Genomic DNA, 20,847 nt, shown 5'->3' on the forward strand with positions numbered 1-20,847 from the left:
TCAGCGATAATGGAAAATGAAAGCGCCCAGCTCAAAAACGATTAAATCCAAGGCATTTGTTCGTGGTAGGGGCCAGGATTCGTAGTGCACTGGTCCCCCTCACATGCCAGGACACCAACCGGGCACCCTAGGGGGCACTTTTACAAAAACAAAAAAAAGGTAAAAGAGCTCCCAGGTGCATAGCACCCTTCCCTTGTGTGTTGAGCCCCCCAAATCCCCCTCAAAACCCACTGCCCACAAGTCTACACCATTACTATAACCCTAAGGGGTGAAGGGGGCACCTACATGTGGGTACAGTGGGTTTGGGGGGGGGGGTTGGACGACTAAGCATTAAGCAGCACAATTGTAACAGATAGGTGGGGGGATGGGCCTGGGTCCACCTGCCTGAAGTCCACTGCACCCCCTAACAACTGCTCCAGGGACCTGCATACTGCTTTGACATTTGAGGGTGAAAATAAAAAGTTGTGAAACATCATTTTTTGTGGTGGGAGGGGGTTAGCGAACACTGGGGGAGTCAGGGGAGGTCATCCCCGATTCCCTCTGGTGGTAATCTGGTCATTTAGGGCACTTTTTGGGGCCTTATTCGTGAAAAAACAGGGTCCAGGAAAAGTGCCCTAAATTCTCGCTACAAATGCATATTTTTTTTCCATTATCGGCGAAAGGCGCCCATCTCTGTTCGGGTGATAACCATGCCCCAGTCCCGCCTTCACCACGCCTCCGACACGCCCCCCTCAACTTTGTACGCTTCCGCGATGGAGTGCAGTTGAAAACGTCCAAGTTCGGCTTTCGATTATACCGCGTTATTCGTTTTTGTGAGATAAACGTCCATCTCCCGATTTAGGTCGGAACTTGGGCGTTTTTCTCGTTCGATTATAAGCAGATTAGTGTACGCTAACTGTGTAGGCACCCACAATATTCCTATGGGCACCTACACAGTGCGCCCTAATTTTGTGTATGCGCTAAAAACGTTAGCGCACCTTAGTGTGTGACACTCTGCTACCTGCATGTGAGGCAGTCCTGGAGTTGACAGAGTTTGCTCCATCATTGTACAGTTCTCCCCAGAATTGCCTCCTTTTACATAATGGGTAAAGAAACGTGTTTAGGACATGAACAAGCATTAACACAAGGGGGAAGGGTAGCACTAGAGTCCACTGCCTTCCCTTCCATTGTGGTGCTCAGCTTTGGTGCCATAGAGAAGCTTGATTTGACACTACTGATGCAGTACTATGACCAGGATTGGTGATAGTTGTCCATGCTGACTGCCATCAGCACATGGTGCTGAGCCAGGGCAAGGCTTGGCGACATCTAGGTGTGAAGCAGAGCTGCAGTCTTCTTTTTTGTTATGGTGCTCTTATGCTGCTTAGTTGAGGGGAGATCTTTCATGGAGAAACCTCTCATTTTTCTCCCCCCAAAAGGTGAGAGTTGGCCACAGTGAGGCTTAGATGTTCCTTTTTGTTAGAAGATGGCCCCGAGAGGCAGATTTTCCTGTGACCTCTAGTACTCTGAATTTTTATGTGAGAAGAGAGAGAAGGCATCCTGGTACCATGAGGGATCTAGTGGATAAGGGAGATCAATCGGGGCAAGTGTTTCGATATCGCTGTATTTTTAAAGATATAACCGCAGGAAATATAGTTAGTACTTTGAATGAGAAGATCCCTCAAAATACGAGTCCAGAGCTAGTAATACAATTAGATACCTAAAAAAAAAATGGTCCAGCTGACTGACTGCTGATGGGAAGGCCATGTTCTGAGTTGCCTAAGCCTGCTTTGCTGCCAGGTCCTGAAGGGAATATACTGATTAAATATCCATTTTCTCTGGTAATTTGAAAGATTTTTTTTATTTTTATTACAGTTGTACCCCCACACTTTCGCACTCATGGCAGGCTCAAATCTTGTTCCTGTAGTGCTGAGTGGGTGAAGTACGTTGAGGCAAAGGAACAACTAATACACAGGCAAGCACACTTATACATATCCAGAAAGCTTTCTAGCCTTTTCTGGGTTCTGGGAGAATAGATCCAATTTGGTTGTGTTGTGTGATGCCACTTATGTGTGGCTGATTTATTCTGCTTGTCCATGGAGAACAGGAAAATTCAGTAACTCCATTGAGATAAACATTCTGAAATTATTATTTATTGAGATTTATGAACCACCTTTATTAAGACATTCACCCAAGACGGTGTACAGCAGGTACAGTTTAACATAAAACTTATAATTTTGTTAACAGCATAACAATAGTAAAATAACCAAGTATAAATATAAATACAATAAATGAAGTGAACTTGAAAACAGCAAATTGAAACCTAATAATAGAACTACTGTGAAACAGTATAAAAAATTTTCACATTTAACAGCACTGGAAATAGAGAAATTTTCATGTTCTGTTTTCTTCCATTCTCAAGCATATTAAAATTTTGTAAATGTGTGACTGTTTCACATTTCCAAAGATAAACTGTTGCAAAAAGGAGACATGACACTTATTTTTCCACATGCTTCATCCACTGTTAGATTAGCTAATATTCCAAATGTCCTCCAAGGTTTAATCACCATGGAAGAAATGTACTTTTTATAGCCCATCAAGTACCCACAAAAAGATTGCCCTGCTCTTTTGACCCATGCAGCCCTTTCATTCTTTCTTGCCCATTCCTATTTCACATGGACCTCTTATTGTTTTCCTTTTCCTTTACAACTCCTCTCTTCCCATTTTCACCTGCTAATTCTGTTCTGTTCTGTTGTTGCTGCTGCTGGAAAGTTCTTCAGACCTGCTGTCTTTCATGCCCTCAAAAGGGCTTTAGAAGAAATCTCTGCTTTTCTTCTCAGTGGCCAGATGTCATTGCCCAATCCCACTACTGCACAGGTGGAAAAGGGCTACCCTTGTCTCCCAGCCTCGATCAGGCTGAAACTGTGGCCTAGTCTAATGCCCCATGCTGGACTAATCCTGCTTGTTAGCTATCAGAATCCTCTTGGCTCGGACAAGTATCTACTACAGTTATGGAAGCAATGAACATTATTTGATTTATTTCATTTATTTGACATATTCAAGCTTAAAATTTGACGAGAGAGTAGAACTACTTGAGTTTTTTTTCCCTTCTCCTTTAAAAGTCTACTGACTGTACTTGTACTATTATCATCATCATTTTCATTTCAAATTTTGACTGTTACATTTCAGAATGTGGGTTTATCAATGATGAAATATTTGTGGAACTGGTTAATGCCCTTGGTCAGCACAGTGATGATGATGATGATGAAGAGGATGACGATGATGAAGATTGTGATGACAATCAGGATGAAGAGATGGATGAGAAACGACGAGATAAGGAAGAGAATAGAGATGGTATGTCTGCTAACAGTTGAGTATTATGAGTATTTTCTGGATAGGTTTGTATTAACATTAAAGATTTGTTAAACCTTGGGGTTCTTTAGTTGACCTTGGTTTTTAATGATTCACATCTGTGGACATGTAATGATGATTGATTTTCTTAAACCTTGATCTTACCATTCAGTTATTCAGTGGGTTCTTGTCCAGCTTTTGGAAGAAATACTACTTGTTGACCTAATGAGTTATAACAAAGCAGGATGCTGCTTTAAATTTGGCAAATTTTTTTTTTTTGGTGAATAATAAAGAATAATAGAAGTGATAATTGCTTCCAAAGGAAAGGTCTTTAAAAACTGTAAAGCATTAAAGAAAAACTAGAGACTTGGCATAGCTCACCAATTGTGACATGATCAACAAAATGCCAGTTTTTTTTAATGTTCTCCACTGTTTCATGTAAAGACAGATTATACAATAGTCATAACATAGGCTTTCACCTCTGTAATAATTTTTATGCGAGAAAAGTACAGTATTGGTCTGTTAGCCTCCTTTTACATACATACGCAACCTACAGTTTTATTTACTCCCCCCCCCCTTAATCTCTTATCTATGTTCCACAGTTCCTTTAGAGTTCCCCTCCGCATTTACCTTTTCAATTAGCAGAGATTCAGAAGCACCACTAGCCCTGGAAGCCTAGCTCTGCCATGTGTGCTTTTTCTAAGTGGAGTGTGGATGAATCTCACCCCTTTAGATTAGGGGATATATCAACTTTTCTGGAAAAATCAAAACACTCAACATCAAAGCTCTCAGTGCCCATAGTATGGGAGGAATTTCCTGTTCTTATCAAAGAGGTTGATGTTCCTTATCAGGCTGCTGATAATATTAGGAAAATTGTAGACTTGTGTTATATATCCAAATGCAGAAGTAAACGCACCTCAGTATTCCAACCAAAGTTATAGCTGAGGCCCCGACCCTCCCTAAGAGGTAAAGGCGTCTGACTTCAGGAGAAGAGAAACCTCCCGCGCATGCCGTTGACGGGGATAGCCACTAACGAGAGCAGAGTGCCAGAGATGAGAGAAAGCAAGCACGCACACCCTCAGAAGGAAGGTTAGATATGGTTGCTGCGTCCCCCCATGCTCGCGTGCACCGTGCATACTGCATCCTCTATGGCAAGCAGCGCCGTGGGCTCTGCGATCCCTCAGTTGTGAGATGAGCTGTAAGTGTTGTTTTCACTCTCAATAAAAACTTCCTGTTAAAATTTAAAAAAAAGAAAAGAAAAAAAATTGGCAGGTAAGACATAATTTCTCCTTCAAAATCAAGAGAACAAAGCTTGTCCAAAAAGAGGAAGTTTGGTTCTTTATTGCCACATACTTAGGTCTGTGCATCATCGTTTATAAGGCACGAGCAAATATATCTAAGCAAAAAATGCCTTAAATTCAAGCTGTGCTGCTTATGCTGATAGTTCACTGCTCCAAGGAGCTCCAGGAGCATTCCCTCAAGGTCCATCTGTAGGCAAATCTACCCAGCTTATAAGAGGACTTTGGTACATACATTGTTTTAGATGTCTGTAAATTAGTCATCTGTAAAAGCTTTGGTTTGCACTTAAAAGCTGCTGTGTCGCAAACAACAGTTGCAAAGAAGGTTGACTTAGCAGAGCATCAGTGATTCAATTCAGTTCTCAACCACAGACATTGTGCAGACAATTTCACATTCTGCATATAAGCAGTTCTTTGTTCACAGAAAATAGATCAGGTGTATGTTCCGGAGGCAGATTATTCCTATTACTTTCTTCTTGTAGACATCTGGATTAGCCATCTCTGGAACTCTTTATTAGAGTTTAATATCAGTTTATAGCACAGTAAGATATTGAAAGAAGTCTCTGTTTAGAGTTTATTTTATTTTTTATTTATTGCATTTGTATCCCACATTTTCCCACCTCTTTGCAGGCTCAATGTGGCTTACAATACATCATGAGTAGTGGAAATATAATAGAAAATAGGCATTTAGTGTTACAGAAGAATCTTTGGTAACATGATAATGATAAGACATGATAGTAATATAACAAGCAGATATTATAGGACAGTTCTAACTATGTGTGGAGGACTAATGTATATTCACATTGGTTGATCTTTGTGGTAAGCCTTGTTAAAGAGATGGGTCTTCAGTAGTTTTCGGAAGTTCGTTAGTTCGTAGATTGTTTTTAAATTGCGCGGCAGTGCGTTCCATAACTGTGTACTTAAGTAGGTAAAGTTTGGAGGAGTGGCCTAGTGGTTAGGGTGGTGGACTTTGGTCCTGGGGAACTGAGGAACTGAGTTCGAGTCCCACTTCAGGCACAGGCAGCTCCTTGTGACTCTGGGCAAGTCACTTAACCCTCCATTGCCCCAGGTACAAATAAGTACCTGTATACAATATGTAAGCCGTATTGAGCCTGCCATGAGTGGGAAAGCGCGGGGTACAAATGTAACAAAAAAACAATTTGTATTTTAGACCTTTGTAGTTAGGGAAGTGCAGATCAAGGAATGTGCGGGATGATCTTTTGGCATTCTCCACAACCCACTCCAGGCCTGATCTTTGGTTTATAGGCTTATAAGCTAATTAGAAGGATAAAAGGTTTAATTAGAGCCTCTTTATCAGACCATAATTAGCTCTTAGCAATGCATTGTTTTTAGGTCCTTAACGAAAACATAAAAATAGCATAAAACTAGTCATCTTAAGGGACTTAAGTTATATATTCCTACTCCATTAGCAACTCATGGGCCCTTTAAGTGCACAAAAATTTGCAGTTAATGTGTTTTTAAACCAAGATTTTGCCTTGTGATTACTGTAAATTTTAAACAGCACTTTTGAGGGCTTTCCCACTTTATGTTGCAGGTTGTACACTAATGTTCCCATTAGCGCATGATAACTGCAGAGAGTTAACGTGGCAGTACTAACTGCCTTCTATTTAGGAGGCACTAATTGCTCTCACATTAACTCTGTGTTAGTCAATTAGCATGACTTAAGTATAAGAGTGGAGTGAGTGGCCTAGTGGTTAGAGTGGTGGACTTTGGTCCTGGGGAACTGAGGAACTGAGTTCGATTCCCACTTCAGGCACAGGCAGCTCCTTGTGATTCTGGGCAAGTCACTTAACCCTCCATTGCCCCATGTAAGCCGCATTGAGCCTGCCATGAGTGGGAAAGTGCGGGGTACAAATGTAACAAAAATAAAAAATAATGTGCTAGCCAGCCAACACTTCCACTTCCTTCTCTGTGCATGTTCTCAATTTTGTAAGCGGATTGAGGGGAAGATACATCAATTAAATGTAAAACAGCCAAAAACGTAAAAGTCATTAACATTTTAGAAAAAACGATGGATGCACTAAAAAAACAAGTCACACATGTTTGGTGCGGTATTCTAAAGTCGGATGCATGAAAGAATCGTTAAACTGGTGTAATCCCTGCAAGCGGTAGAGGAAACGCATGCGCACAACCGCTAAACCTACGATATCATCGTGGCTATTGTACGTCCTTTATGGACGGCCTTGCCCCCCCGCCCCACCCGAGGTCGCCGCTGCTCCCCGCTCCCCCCTGCATTAAAATCGTGACTTTTGAGGGAGGGGAGGGGGGGAACAATAATAACTGTTGTTAAATGAAGATGGTACAATTGTGTGTTCTATAGTACTGTCAGTTAATGGTAAAGAATATACGCACCTGAAGAAATATATGTTCAGGGACAGATTGTGGTTTAAGGGAGGGGTGGGGGAGGGTTGAAAAATTAAAAACACATCGATAAAAGGCTTTAATGGGAGTGCAAAGAGAACATGTTCAGTTTTGATTCTAAATGTATTAATATTATTGACGGTTTTCTTTGAAGTGATGTCAATAAAAATGTTAAAACATAAAATCGTGACTTTTTTTAGCCAGCCCCGGCCCCCCCTCTCTCCCTCCCTTCCTCTCTTTCTGAAAAAACAGCTCCCGCCATCCTCCCCCCTCCACCGGGCCCCCCTCCGTCTTACCGGGCCCGTGCAGCGCCTCTCACCTCTGTGTGATGGCGCTGCATGGGCAAGAACAGCTGATCGCCTCCTCCGCGAGTCTCTAACGTCCCTCCTTCCTCCTGGGCCCGCCATCGTCTAACATAAGTAACCTACGTAGGTTACTTACGTCAGACGAGGGCGGGCCCAGGAAGAAGGAGAAACGTCGGAGACTCGCGGAGGAGGTGATCAGCTGTTCTTGCCTGTGCAGCGCCTTCACACAGGTTAGAGGCGCTGCATGGGCCCAGTAAGACAGAGGGGGGGCCCAGTGGAGGGGGGGAACGGCGGGTGACGACCTTTGGAGGGGCGGTGGGGGCGGGGCACGGGGGCGGAGGATGGCGGGAACTGTTTTTTCAGAAAGAGAGGGAGGGAGAGAGGGGGGGCCGGGGCTGCCTAAAAAAGTCACGGTTTTATGCAGGGGGGAGTGGGGAGCAGCGGCGAGCTCGGGCGGGGCGGGGGGGGAGGGAGCAAGACCGTCCATAAAGGACGCTCCTGATGAGCGTTTTTGCTCCCTCCTGATTTTTTTTTTAACATTGTTTTTGAGTGCTTTTTTGATACTGTGAAGGGGAAGTGGATGGAGGTGGGTTTGATGTGTTACTGTGATAAGCAGAGAATTACATGTGTCGGGTTTTTAAGCTCTTGACAGGTCTGAAGTGTTCGCCGGGCAGCCACAATGAGAGGTACAGACGTCTCGTTAGCTTTCCCGGAGTTTTCCTGCGTTAGGGCAAAGGGAAAACTTTAGTGCATCTCATTCCAATAGGGTTTCTACACAATTTGCTCATCTGTATTTCATTTTCGTTTGCTGCTACCGTCGTCGGAAAATGGCCTTTAATGCATGCCATGGTTAAAAAGTTGTTCGTTAAAGGGTTGTTAAAGGGTTGTTAAAGGCACGTTTAGTTTAGTGCATCTGGCCCTGAATTGGGGAGCCCTGAAAGCAATGTTCCAGAACCTTCTTTATAAATTGGAAGACATTGTTTCCCTCCACTCCTTCAGGAAGGCCAAACAGTCTTGAATTTGACCTCCTGTTTCGATTTTCAAAATCTGTTTTCCCTACCATACCTTCCAGCTGTTTCATTATTGTAACACTACAATCCCATACAGTCTCTTTCTCTTGCTCTACTTCTACCTCTGTCTTGTGAATCCTAACTTCTAAACTGTCCACTCTCACTTGAATTGCCTCCAGTTTTTCCTCCAGCTGATTTACCACCATATCTGCAATTTCCGTTGTGGTTTTTCTAAGCTCTTGTAATACTAGTCACAGGTGCTTGGTCACCGTTCATGTCAATCCCAGTTTTTTCAGGTGTGGGAACTGCTGAAGCTGCACTTCCATTGGCTTTGTGATCCATGCCACCACCTGGTTTGCTGGATTTACTCGCATACATTTCCTGAATTTTCTGAATTGTCGGAGTACTACTACTACTAATAATCATTTCTGTAGCTCTAGTAGATGTTCACAGTTCTGTACACTATGTGTAAGTACTTTCTCTGTTCCTAGAGGGCTCACAATAAGTTTTTGTTGTACATGGGGCAATGGAGTGTTAAGTGACTTGGAGTAGCCTTAGGTTTTAAAGTTCATGGCATCAGGAATCTCAAATATCCCCACTCCAGCGATCGCAAGGGTAGATTAATGCCAGGACAGCAGGTATTACCGTTGTGCATTGCTGTTAACAAGAGGGAGCTGGAGAGGAAGCACAGAGAGCCGGAGAGGAGGCACGGAGCAAATCTAATCATGTCTGCCCACGATTTGCAGTCTACCCCAATTTGCGGTACAGTGGGACCCTATCACCTTGGCAGATAGATGGAAAATGGACTTGATAGACTTATTAGACTTTTCAGGAGAGGATCTGCAGAAGTTGATCTGCTATTAGATCGGCTAATTTACAAGAGCAGCAGTACAAATTTTTATTAAGTCTCTACATGTCCCTCTATCAGGCACGCTTGGCAAAATAGCCCACACTGGGGAGTGCCCCAAATGCTTGATGGAAAATGCTCATCTAGGCTATAGATTCAGGGCCTGTTCATGTATAAAGCCCTTTTATGTGGGGTTAGTTAATTATGTAAATAGTTTAACCGATTGTCAAACTCAAACCACAGTGGATTGTTGGTGCTCTTTGATAAAGTTGAGCAGCAGCCTTTCCTGTGAAGGGAAGTACTTAGGTTATTCCAAAAAGCCTTTTTATTTAGGAAAAATGCATCTTTAATGTCTGGAGGCACTCAGATCCTCCCACTATGACACATTGGAAAACTGAACTTTATCAGCTGTTCACATTTGAAAAGTTTAATGCAAAGAATGGGCACATAGTTCTTTGTTGAATGTTTAATATTTTCTACTTGAAGCACCACAGGAAACTGGGGATGGGAGGGAGATCCTGTTGGGAGGGGGGAGGATTGATATCTGTTCTATATTAGGGAGGTGACTGGAGAGAAAAAAAACCCATAATCATTCTTGTGTAATGTAGTGTTGTGACCTGGTCTCGGGAGGGAGGGAGTGGACTTAGTGTAAAGCAACTGTGGTTATGTTGACACTATCAGGGGCATAATTGAAAGAGAAGGGCGCCTATCTTTCGACACAAATCGGGAGATGGGCGTCCTTCTCTCAGGGTCGTCCAAATCGGCTTAATACTTGAAAGGTATTAATCCGCAAAAAAATCTTTTCCGGAGATGGGAAGGCGGTAGAACGAGAGGACATGAAATGAGATTGAAGGGGGGCAGACTCAAAAAAGATGTCAGGAAGTATTTTTTCACGGAGAGGGTGGTGGATGCTTGGAATGCCCTCCCGCGGGAGGTGGTGGAGATGAAAACGGTAACGGAATTCAAACATGCGTGGGTTATGCATAAAGGAATCCTGTGCAGTAGGAATGGATCCTCAGAAGCTTAGCCGAAATTGGGTGGCGGAGCAGGTGGGGGAAGAGGGGTTGGTGGTTGGGAGGCGAGGATAGTGGAGGGCAGACTTATACGGTCCGTGCCAGAGCTGGTGATGGGAGGCGGGACTGGTGGTTGGGAGGCGGGAAATACTGCTGGGCAGACTTGTACAGTCTGTGCCCTGAAAAAGGCAGGTACAAATCAAGGTAAGGTTTACACATATGAGTTTATCTTGTTGGGCAGACTGGATGGACCATGCAGGGGGTTTTCTGCCGTCATCTACTATGTTACTATGTTACTATATTTGGGGCGTCCTCAACTGCTTTCTGTCGCAGGGACGACCAAAGTTCATGGGGGCGTGTCGGCAGCGTAGGGAAGGCGGGACGGGGTGTGGTTAAGAGATGGTCATCCTCGGCCGATAATGAAAAAAAGAAGGGCGTCCCTGACGAACATTTGGCCGACTTCACTTGGTCCCTTTTTTTTCACGACCAAGCCTCGAAAGGTGCCCCAAACTGACTAGATGACCACTGGAGGGAATCGGGGATGACCTCCCCTTACTCCCCCAGTGGTCACCAAGTCCCTCCCCCCCCCCCCCCCGAAATAAAAAAAAAAACCAATTTAAAAACATTTTTTGCCAGCCTCTATGCCAGCCTCAAATGTCATACCCAGCTCCATCACAGCAGTATGCAAGTCCCTGGAGCAGTTTTTAGTGGGTGCAGTGCACTTTAGGCAGGCGGACCCAGGCCCATCCCCCCCCCCCCCCCCCCCCCCACCTGTTACACTTGTGGTGGTAACATATAGTAACATAGTAGATGACAGCAGAGAAAGACCTGCACGGTCCATCCAGTCTGCCCAACAAGATAAACTCATATGTGCTGCTTTATGTGTATACCTGACCTTGATTTGTATCTGTCATTTTCAGGGCACAGACCGTAGAAGTCTGCCCAGCATTAGCCCCGCCTCCCACCACCAGCTCTGCCACCCAATCTTCGATAAGATTCTGAGGATCCCTTCCTTCTGAACAGGATTCCTTTATGTTTATCCCACGCATTTTTGAATTCCGTTACCGTTTTCATCTCCACCACCTCCCGAGGGAGGGCATTCCAAGTATCCACCACCCTCTCTGTGAAAAAATATTTCCTGACAATTTTCTTGAGTCTGCCCCCCTTCAATCTCATTTCATGTCCTCTAGTTCTTTTCTTTTTTTTTTTTTTTTTAATGAATTTTTCATTTTACATTCATGCAATAACATAAACATGAGATAATTCTGAAATATTAATCTCTTATAATATTAAATGAAGAAAAACTATTTTTAGTCCACAAAATGATCCAAGAACAAGGAAAATGCACATAGTATTAATCAATAATTGAAAACAGAAGGCTCCCTCAATAAGCATAGCCGATGCATAGTATTACAATCAGGGATTCTTATTCTATTCTTGAAATAAATTCTAATAATTTTCCAGGTTCAAAAAATAATAATTTAAAGAGTTGAAAGAAATAAAACATCTACAGGGATACTTAAGCAAAAAAAGTTCAACCTAAACTAAGTATTCTTGATTTTAATTGCAAAAATTCTTTACTTCTTTTTTGGATATCCCTCGATAAATCCGGAAACATTTGAATTCTCGATCCTAGAAAATTTTCATTTATATGGCGAAAGTACAATTTAAATATATTATTACGATCAAGTTCAAGAGCAAACGTTACCAGCATAGTGGTCCTTTCAGTTACTATTTCCAATGAGTTTTCAAGAAATTCAGTGAGATTCAAATTAGGTTGGGTAGAGTTTCTCACATTTCTTTTACCAGTAATATATTGAATCCTTGTTATAGGTGGGAAATTATCAGAAGGAATATGTAGAACTTCCATAAGATATTTCTTAAACATTTCTGCTGCGGAAATTAGGGATGATTTAGGAAAGTTCAGTAATCTTAAATTATTTCTCCTAATCTGCTTTTCTAAATAGTCGATTTTTCGAGTTTGGAAATTTTTATCTTTTGAAACTGTCAATGCAAAGTTCTTAAAAGTTTGAACTTCGTTTTCAAGTACCTCTATTTTGGTAATGTGAGTCTCGAGCCTACCAGAAAGCTGGTTTTGAATTTGTCTGATTTCCGCCATTTCTCCTCGAGTGGAAATTGAATTCTACTCTGCAGCAGATTTCTATCCCTGTTTCGCGTACCATAGACTCTCTAATGTGACTACAGCAGGTCTCACATATCCTCCGCTACCTCTGGAAGGAATATCCTGTGAAAGCGATAGTGAGGGCAGGGAATGTAAACCCTGTCGTCCCAGATCAGTTGTTCCCACAGGAGAGGAAGTAGCAATGGGGCCGCCTCCTGCAGCAGCTGGGGCTCGTCCACCTTCAGGTGCACCAGATTGCTGCTCTTCCGATGCCACTATTACACCTCCGGGTTTCGGGGGAGCTGTAAACGAGGGAGAACTCAATGTAACTCCCTCTATACTATGTTCCCGATCTTCTGTTGGTTTCATCAAAGTGCTCATCGAGGGTCCCGGCGCTCGCGTTACCATCTCATCCAGGGTTGCCTGTTGCATGGTGGAAGACTACTCAGCTCATGGAGGTGAGCATGGTAGTTTTCCCCTTCCTTTTCCCCATTGCTGGTTCTAAGGAATCCCAGGTTCTAGGATACCAACTGGAAGTCAGGAGCTGCTGCAGCACATGTCCGTTTCAGAAGCCATCTTGGATTTCTTTCCATGTCCTCTCGTTCTACTGCATTCCCATCTATGGAAAAGGTTCGTTTGCGGATTAATACCTTTCAAATATTTGAACGTCTGTATCATATCACCCCTGTTTCTCCTTTCCTCCAGGGTATACGTGTTCAGGTCAGCAAGTCTCTCCTCATACGTCTTGTAACGCAAATCCCATACCATTCTTGTAGCTTTTCTTTGCAACGCTTCAATTCTTTTTACATCCTTAGCAAGACATGGCCTCCAAAACTGAACACAATACTCCAGGTGGGGCCTCACCAACGACTTATACAGGGGCATCAACACCTCCGTTCTTCTGCTGGTCACACCTCACTCTATACGGCCTAGCAACCTTCTAGCTACGGCCACCGCCTTGTCACACTGGTTTGTCGCCTTCAGATCCTCAGATACTATCACCCCAAGATCCCTCTCCCCATCTGTACATGTCAGACTCTCACCGCCTAACATATACGTCTCCTGTGGATTTCTACTCCCTAACTACATCACTTTGCATTTCTTCGCATTGAATTTTAATTGCCAAACCTTAGACCATTCTTTTAGCTTCAGCAGATCGTTTTTCATGTTTTCCACTCCCTCCTGGGTGTTACAAATCTTAGTATCATCCGCAAAAAGGCAAACTTTACCTTCTAACCCTTCGGCAATGTCACTCACAAACATATTGAACAGAATCGGCCTCAGCACCGATCCCTGAGGCACTCCACTACTCACCTTTCCCTCCTCCAAGCGATTTCCATTTACCACCACCCTCTGGCGTCTGTCCGTCAACCAGTTCCTAATCCAGTTTACCACATCGGGTCCTATTTTCAGCCCATCAAGTTTATTTAAGAGCCTCCTGTGGGGAACCGTGTCAAAAGCTGTGCTGAAATCTAAGTAGATTACATCCATAGCATGTCCACGATTCAATTCTCCGATCACCCAGTCAAAGAATTCAATGAGATTAGTTTGGCACGATTTCCCTTTGGTAAAACCATGTTGCCTGGGATCTTGCAACTTATTGTCTTCCAGGAAATTTGCTATCCTTTCCTTCAGCATTGCTTCCCTTACTTTTCCAATAACCGAAGTGAGGCTTACCGGCCTGTAGTTTCCAGCTTCTTCCCTATCACCACTTTTGTGAATAGGGACCACATCCGCCGTTTTCCACTCCCACAGAACCTCCCCTGTCTCTAAGGATTTATTAAACAAATCTTTAAGAGGACCCGCCAGAACCTCTCTGAGCGCCCTCAATATCCTGGGGTGAATCCCGTCCGGTCCTACGGCATTGTCCACCTTTAGATTTTTAAGTTGTTCATACACGCTCTCTTCCGTGAACGGTGCTCTATCCACTCCATTCTCATGTGTACTTTTGTCAGTGAATTGTGGTCCTTCTCCAGGATTTTCTTCTGTGAAAATCCTGAGCAAAAGTATTTGTTTAGCAAATTTGCTTTTTCTTCATCGTTTTCTACATAGCGGTTCGTGGCATCTTTCAGTCTCACAATTCCCTTTTTTGTCTTCCTCCTTTCACTAATATACCTGAAGAAATTTTTGTCACCCCTCCTTACCTTTCTAGCCATTTGTTCTTCTGCTTGCGCTTTCGCCAAACGTATCGCTCTCTTGGCGTCTTTTAGTTTCATCTGGTATTCCTCTCCGTATGCCTCTTCTTGAGTTTTTCTATACTTCAGGAATGCCAGCTCTTTAGCCTTTATTTTTTCAGCCACTTGCTTGGAGAACCATATCGGTTTCCTTTTTCTCTTGCTTTTATTTACTCTCTTTACATAAAGGTTTGTGGCCCTGTTTATAGCTTCTTTCAGCCTGGACCACTGTCCTTCCACTTCTCATTCGCTCTCCCATCCCATCAACTCCTTCCTCAGGTATTCCCCCATTTTACTAAAGTCAGCATGCTTGAAATCCAGGACTTTGAGTTTTGAGTGGCCTCCCTCGACTTCAGCCATCATATCAAACCAAACTGTTTGATGGTCACTGCTGCCCAGGTGAGCACCCACTCGGACATTTACATAGTAACATAGTAGATGACGGCAGAAAAAGACCTGCACGGTCCATCCAGTCTGCCCAAGAAGATAAATTCATATGTGCTACTTTTTTTATTTGTACTGTCCTCTTCAGTGCACAGACCGTATAAGTCTGGCCAGCCCTATCCCCGCCTCCCAACCACCAACCCCGCCTCCCAACCACCAGCTCTGGCACAGACCGTATAAGTCTGCCCAGCACTATCCCTGCCACCCACCACCGGCTCTGGCACAGACCTTATAAGTCTGCCCAGCACTATCCCTGCCTCGCAACCACCAACCCCGCCTCCCAACCACCAGCTCTGGCACAGACCATATAAGTCTGCCCAGCACTATCCCCGCCGCCCAACCACCAGCCCCGGCACAGACCGTATAAGTCTGCCCAGCACTAGTCCCGCCTCCCAACCACCAGCCCCAGCACAGACCGTATATGTCTGCCCACACTAGCCCCGCCTCCCAACCACCAGCTCTGCCACCCATTCTAGGCTAAGTACCACAAGGATCACCTCTCTCACCAATCATCTTCAACCTAATGATGATCCCCTTGGCAAAACTATGAAACCATAACCTCAACCCATATATATACGCCGATGATGTAACAATATACATCCCTTTCAAACAAGACATCAAAGAAATCTCCAATGAAATCAACCAAAGTCTACACATCATGAACACCTGGGCAGACGCATTTCATCTGAAACTAAATGCAGAAAAAACTCAGTGCCTGATACATACTTCCCAATACAACACGAAGGAATTTACCGCCATAAATACACTAAAACTAAACCTTCCAATCTCAGAAACACCAAAAATCCTTGGAGTTACCATCGACCGCCACCTAACACTCGAAACCCATGCAAACAACACAACCAAAAAAATATTCTACTGCATGTGGAAACTGAAAAGAATAAGACCACTCCTCCCAAGATCCGTCCTTCGCAGCCTAGTGCAATCCCTTGTACTCAGCCATCTGGACCACCGCAACTCACTGTACGCAGGCCGCAAAGAGCAAATACTGAGGAAACTTCAAACAGCCCAGAACACAGCAGCCAGACTCACATTCGGAAAACCAAAATATGAAAGTGCAAAACCCCCACGAGAGAAGCTACACTGGCTCCCACTCAAGGAACTTTCAAAGTATGTACATTAGTCCACAAAATCATTCACGGAGAAGCCCCAGCCTACACGTCTGAGTTAATCGACTCACCACCCAGAAACGCCAAAAAATCATCCCGAACCTTCCTCAACCTCCACTTCCCCAACTGCAAGGGCCCGAAATACAAGGCGCTGCACGCTTCAACCTTTTCCTACATGAGCACGCAGTTCTGGAACGCGCTGCCGCGCGGCCCGAAAACGATCTGCGAACAAACCAACTTCCGCAAATCACTGAAAACACATCTTTTTGAGAAAATTTACGGAAAGAACCAAAACACATAAAATCCACACTCACTGTTTCAGTAATACATCAACACATCCACTTATGAATTCTCAATCCTGAAATCTCACCACACTCATACCTCTACTCACAGGAAAAAAAAAAATGTATACCATATGTTTTTCGTTATTATATATTGCCCTTTAGCTTCTCGTTGTTTCCTTCCAATGTTTCAACGTTCTTTTCCATTGATATATTCCTTAACGATACTTTGATTTTGTCTCGTATAACTCTTCACAATGTAATCAATAACCGAGTTGTAACAAAATGTATTTCCATCATTCATAATGTATTGTAAGCCACACTGAGCCCGCAAAAAGGTGGGAAAATGTGGGATACAAATGCAATAAAATAAATAAATAAAATAAACACATTAAAAAGGCTTGAAATACCACCACTCTCACTACAGTGCTGCCAAGTGGTTTTAATTAGTCTAAAATGATAAAGATTGGAAAACAGAGTGTTAAGGAGAGAAGAAAAAAGAAGCCTGAAAAACAAAAACACCCCCCAGACAAGAAGATTATAAAGATCAAAAATAAAATGCCCAGGGAAGGGAAGGTAGATCAGTTGTTAAGAATTAAATATTCATATTGAATCTACAAGTACAGAGCTCAACACCCTCTCCAACCCACAAAGCAGGATTTTACTTCGCAAAATGAGAATCCATAACAAAAGATGACACATATAACTGATATAAAAATGAAGGAGGTGGAGTGCAAAATATCTGTATTCATACATAATATTCGCATCTTATCTCAATTGCACAACAGTAAATGATACCACTAGGAGGAAAAAGCCTCAATGAACCGCAAGTACCACTGTAATCTCTGTGGCCAAATAAGCAGCTACAATGTCATTATAGACATAAAAAACCTCCTGTGTATCAACTTTTACTTCTTTGTACACAGATTATTTCTAGAACAAGCTTGACAATACTTGGCTTTCTTCAAAAAGCCCTTCTGCATTAAGCCACCACTTCTGTCCGACGATGGCCAGCATTTCAACATCTGCATCAGGGACACGTGGGATCTACTAAAATCAGAGAAGAAAACTTAAGCACCTTGCCAGCTGAAAGTTATAGATCAACATCATCAAATACAACTCTCACTGGCGTATTCTTCAGCTCAGTTCAATTCAGTTCATACTGCTGCTGCTTACTCAGGGACATACCTGCCAAGATGGCGTCACTGAAATTTATATTAGATGCCGTCTCAGGGGAGAACCAATCAAGGAAGGTAAAAAAGAAAAAACTAGCAGTTAACAGCTAATGAAGAGGAAGGCTCAAAACCAGACTCAAAAAGTCAAAATCCAATGCAAAAACAGAATTGTAGTGAAAAATTCAGCTACATCAGGAAAAAAAAACCGCCATTCAATTTTACTATTTAAGCCAACTGGTTCAAGGGAATTTAACAACAACAAAAAAAAAATCCATCGCTGCTTCGCTTGCGGTAAATGTTTGTGTATATCGCCCCCCCCCCCCCCCCCCCTCTGTTTCTGGGCGGAACCCAATACATTTTAACAAAGAGAACTCATGCTGTTCACATTTACAATGCAGAGATAAAGGTGAATTTTCTTTCTGAGTGACTTCTGTACTCTTATGTTCCAATATATGAGTTTTCAAAGACTGCAAAGTTTGCCCAACATACAGTTTGTCGCGTGGGTATAAAATGCAGTATACTGGTTTCCAAGATGGCGACTCGATGTTGAATGTGAGCGATCGAGCTACTCTGGATTAAGAATTGTTACCTCGTTTATTTCCTAAAATGCCTCATACCAAGAGGAAAGGAGCGGTAAAGAACCTACCGCCAACGGTTCGCACCTCTTCGCCTATCCAGACGACGCTTGACCGCTTTACAACAAATTTCACACAAGATACCGGCGTTCAGCAGGCCGCTGTGAGTGCTGACGAAGGAGCGTCGGCCCACCAGGCAATAGAAACAACTCTGTCGCTGCCGGAGGTTAATCCCCCACCTTGTCCAGCTCATCAACGGGAGAGGGGGTCAGACCAGATTGCTTCGGAAGACGAGGGCGACGGATCTGTAAATGGCGGCTCCCCCCCAGCGAGAGCAGAGGAATCATTCTTGGAGCTACAAGCTCCCCAGGTGGTGACACTGGAATTGATCTGGAAAGCCATACAAGATCTCACAAAGACGGTAGCGAATTCGGCCCGGGAGACCACATCACTTGTGAGTAAAGTTAATGCCTTAACTGAAACTGTGGAAAATTTAAAAACAGATACAACAACAAGAATTGATTTGATTCAATCGGAAGTAGCAACACTGAAAACGATTAACACGGCTTTGATTAAAGATAAGTTGGCGATACTGAGGAAGATTGAACAAATGGAAAATTTTAACAAACGTCTTAATTTAAGGATATTGAACTTTCCTGTAATAAACGGCCTGAGCCCGATGGAATTATTTCGAAAGTATTTGATTGAAAATTTACAATACTCCCCATCTCATATTCCTCCAGTAAATAAAATTTACTATATTCCTATGTCTAAAAAGAAAGATGGGGCAGTGAAAGAAATCGGAGACCAGGCCGTTTGTGGAGGGAGTAAACAAGAAATACAAGATCTTTCAATGTTTCTGGAACAATCTTTTTCAGTGGTTACTCAGCGTCAAACTTTGATCATATCGTTAGTTTTTGAACAAGATCTCAGTGCTATATTAAAACTATATATATATATATTAAAACATTTGACACACTATCCCCATTTGTGAGCACCAGATCCAGCATCACTGTCTCCCTCGTGGGTTCCATCACCATTTGTCTGAGCAGAGCACTTTGAAAAGCATCCACGATCTCTCTACTTATTTCTGATTTTGCAGACGGAACCTTCCAATCTACATCCGGCAGATTGAAATCTCCCAGCAACAGCACCTCTCTCTTCTTTCCTAACTTTTGAATATCCGCGATCAGATCCTTATCTAGTTCAACCTAAATGTATCTAGGTCAACCTAAATGTTGAGATTTGGGCGTCCCCGACCGTATTATCGAAACGAAAGAGGGACGCAAATCTTTTTTCGATAATATGGGATGCCCCGCCCATTTGCGGGGATGTCCTCAGAGATGGGTGTCCTTAGAGATGGTCGTTCCTGTTCAATTATGCTCCTCCATGTATTTGTTTTACAGTTCTCAATGTTATGGTGTTCTGTTACTAAATTTGGATGATAAAAATATTTCAACACAAAAATGGAGAAATTATTTTTTCACTCAACGTATCAGTAAGTTCTGAAACTCATTGCTGGAGCAAGTGATAAAAGCAGTTAATGTAGCTGGGTTTAAGAAACGTTTGGACAGTTCCTGGAGGAACAGCCCATAAGTCATTGTTAAGGTAGATCTGGGGAAAGCATGGAATTTTGCAACTTTTTGGAACTCTGCTGTGTACTTTTGTCCTGGGCTGGCCATTGTTGAGCTAGATGGATCCTTGGTCTGACCTAGTAGTGGGACTTTTATGTTCATACTGGAAAAAGCTTTTATTCTCTGAGGGCAAGGAGGACAGTGATATCCTTACATCTGGGAGATACGGAACTAGGAGGCCGTGTTTTGTGTCTCTTGTCAGTGCTTCTTTGCATTTTTTGTGCCTTTCCATGCGGGGTTTTTATTTTATTTATTTATTTTGCTGCATTTATATCCCACATTTTCCCACCTATTTGCAGGCTCAATGTGGCTTACAATATAATACAACTACAATCACATTGATGGAATAGAGAATCAGAGTATATATAACAGATAAGGTGCATAGGAATATTATGGCAATCATATTAATGGAGAAGAATTTCAGAATTATTGCTATTGAGGTTCATACGAAAATTATGATGATTAAGAAGTGGGTAAGTGAATAACAGCATAATATAATGATATCAGGACAAGGTATAATTGTTAGTAATTAAGATAAATGGATAACAACATAACATAATGATATCAGGACAGGGTATGATTATCAGTAATTAGGGTGTAAATAAAATAGGCAAAATACTACTATTACTACTACTGCTTATCATTTCTATAGCGCTAGTAGACGTAGGCAGCGCTGTACACTTGAACATGAAGAGACAGTCCCTGCTCGACAGAGCTTACAATCTAATTAGGACAGACAAACTGGACAAACAAGAGATAAGGGAATATTAAAGTGAGGATGATAAAATAAGGGTTCTGAACAAGTGAACAAGGGTTAGGAGTTAAAAGCAGCATCAAAAAGGTGGGCTTTTAGCTTAGATTTGAAGACGGTCAGAAATGGAGCTTGTCGTACCGGCTCAGGAAGTCTATTCCAGGCATGTGGTGCAGCAAGATAAAAGGAACGGAGTCTGGATTTAGCAGTGGAGGAGAAGGGTGCAGATAAGAGAGATTTACCCAGTGTAAAATTCCTCATTTTTAGGTATAACTTGTCTGGAATGTTTTTACGTTTGGGGAGCGTGCCAGGTGCCCTTGACCTGGATTGGCCACTGTCGGTGACAGGATGCTGGGCTAGATGGACCTTTGGTCTTTCCCAG

At 42.9% G+C, this 20,847-nt stretch overlaps 1 protein-coding gene across 9 annotated transcripts in view; it reads left to right on the forward strand.

The window, feature by feature from the left end:
- EZH2 (enhancer of zeste 2 polycomb repressive complex 2 subunit) overlaps positions 1-20,847 on the forward strand; it is a 626,582-nt gene that overhangs the window by 245,611 nt on the left and 360,124 nt on the right. For all 9 annotated transcript variants that reach the window (XM_030203624.1, XM_030203674.1, XM_030203633.1 and 6 more), the window contains one exon: positions 3,166-3,330. In XM_030203624.1, coding sequence (XP_030059484.1) covers positions 3,166-3,330 — 165 coding nt within the window. The remainder of the gene's footprint in view (positions 1-3,165; positions 3,331-20,847) is intronic.

This window comes from Microcaecilia unicolor, chromosome 1, assembly GCF_901765095.1.
Source record: "Microcaecilia unicolor chromosome 1, aMicUni1.1, whole genome shotgun sequence".
Taxonomy (NCBI): Eukaryota; Metazoa; Chordata; class Amphibia; order Gymnophiona; family Siphonopidae; genus Microcaecilia; species Microcaecilia unicolor.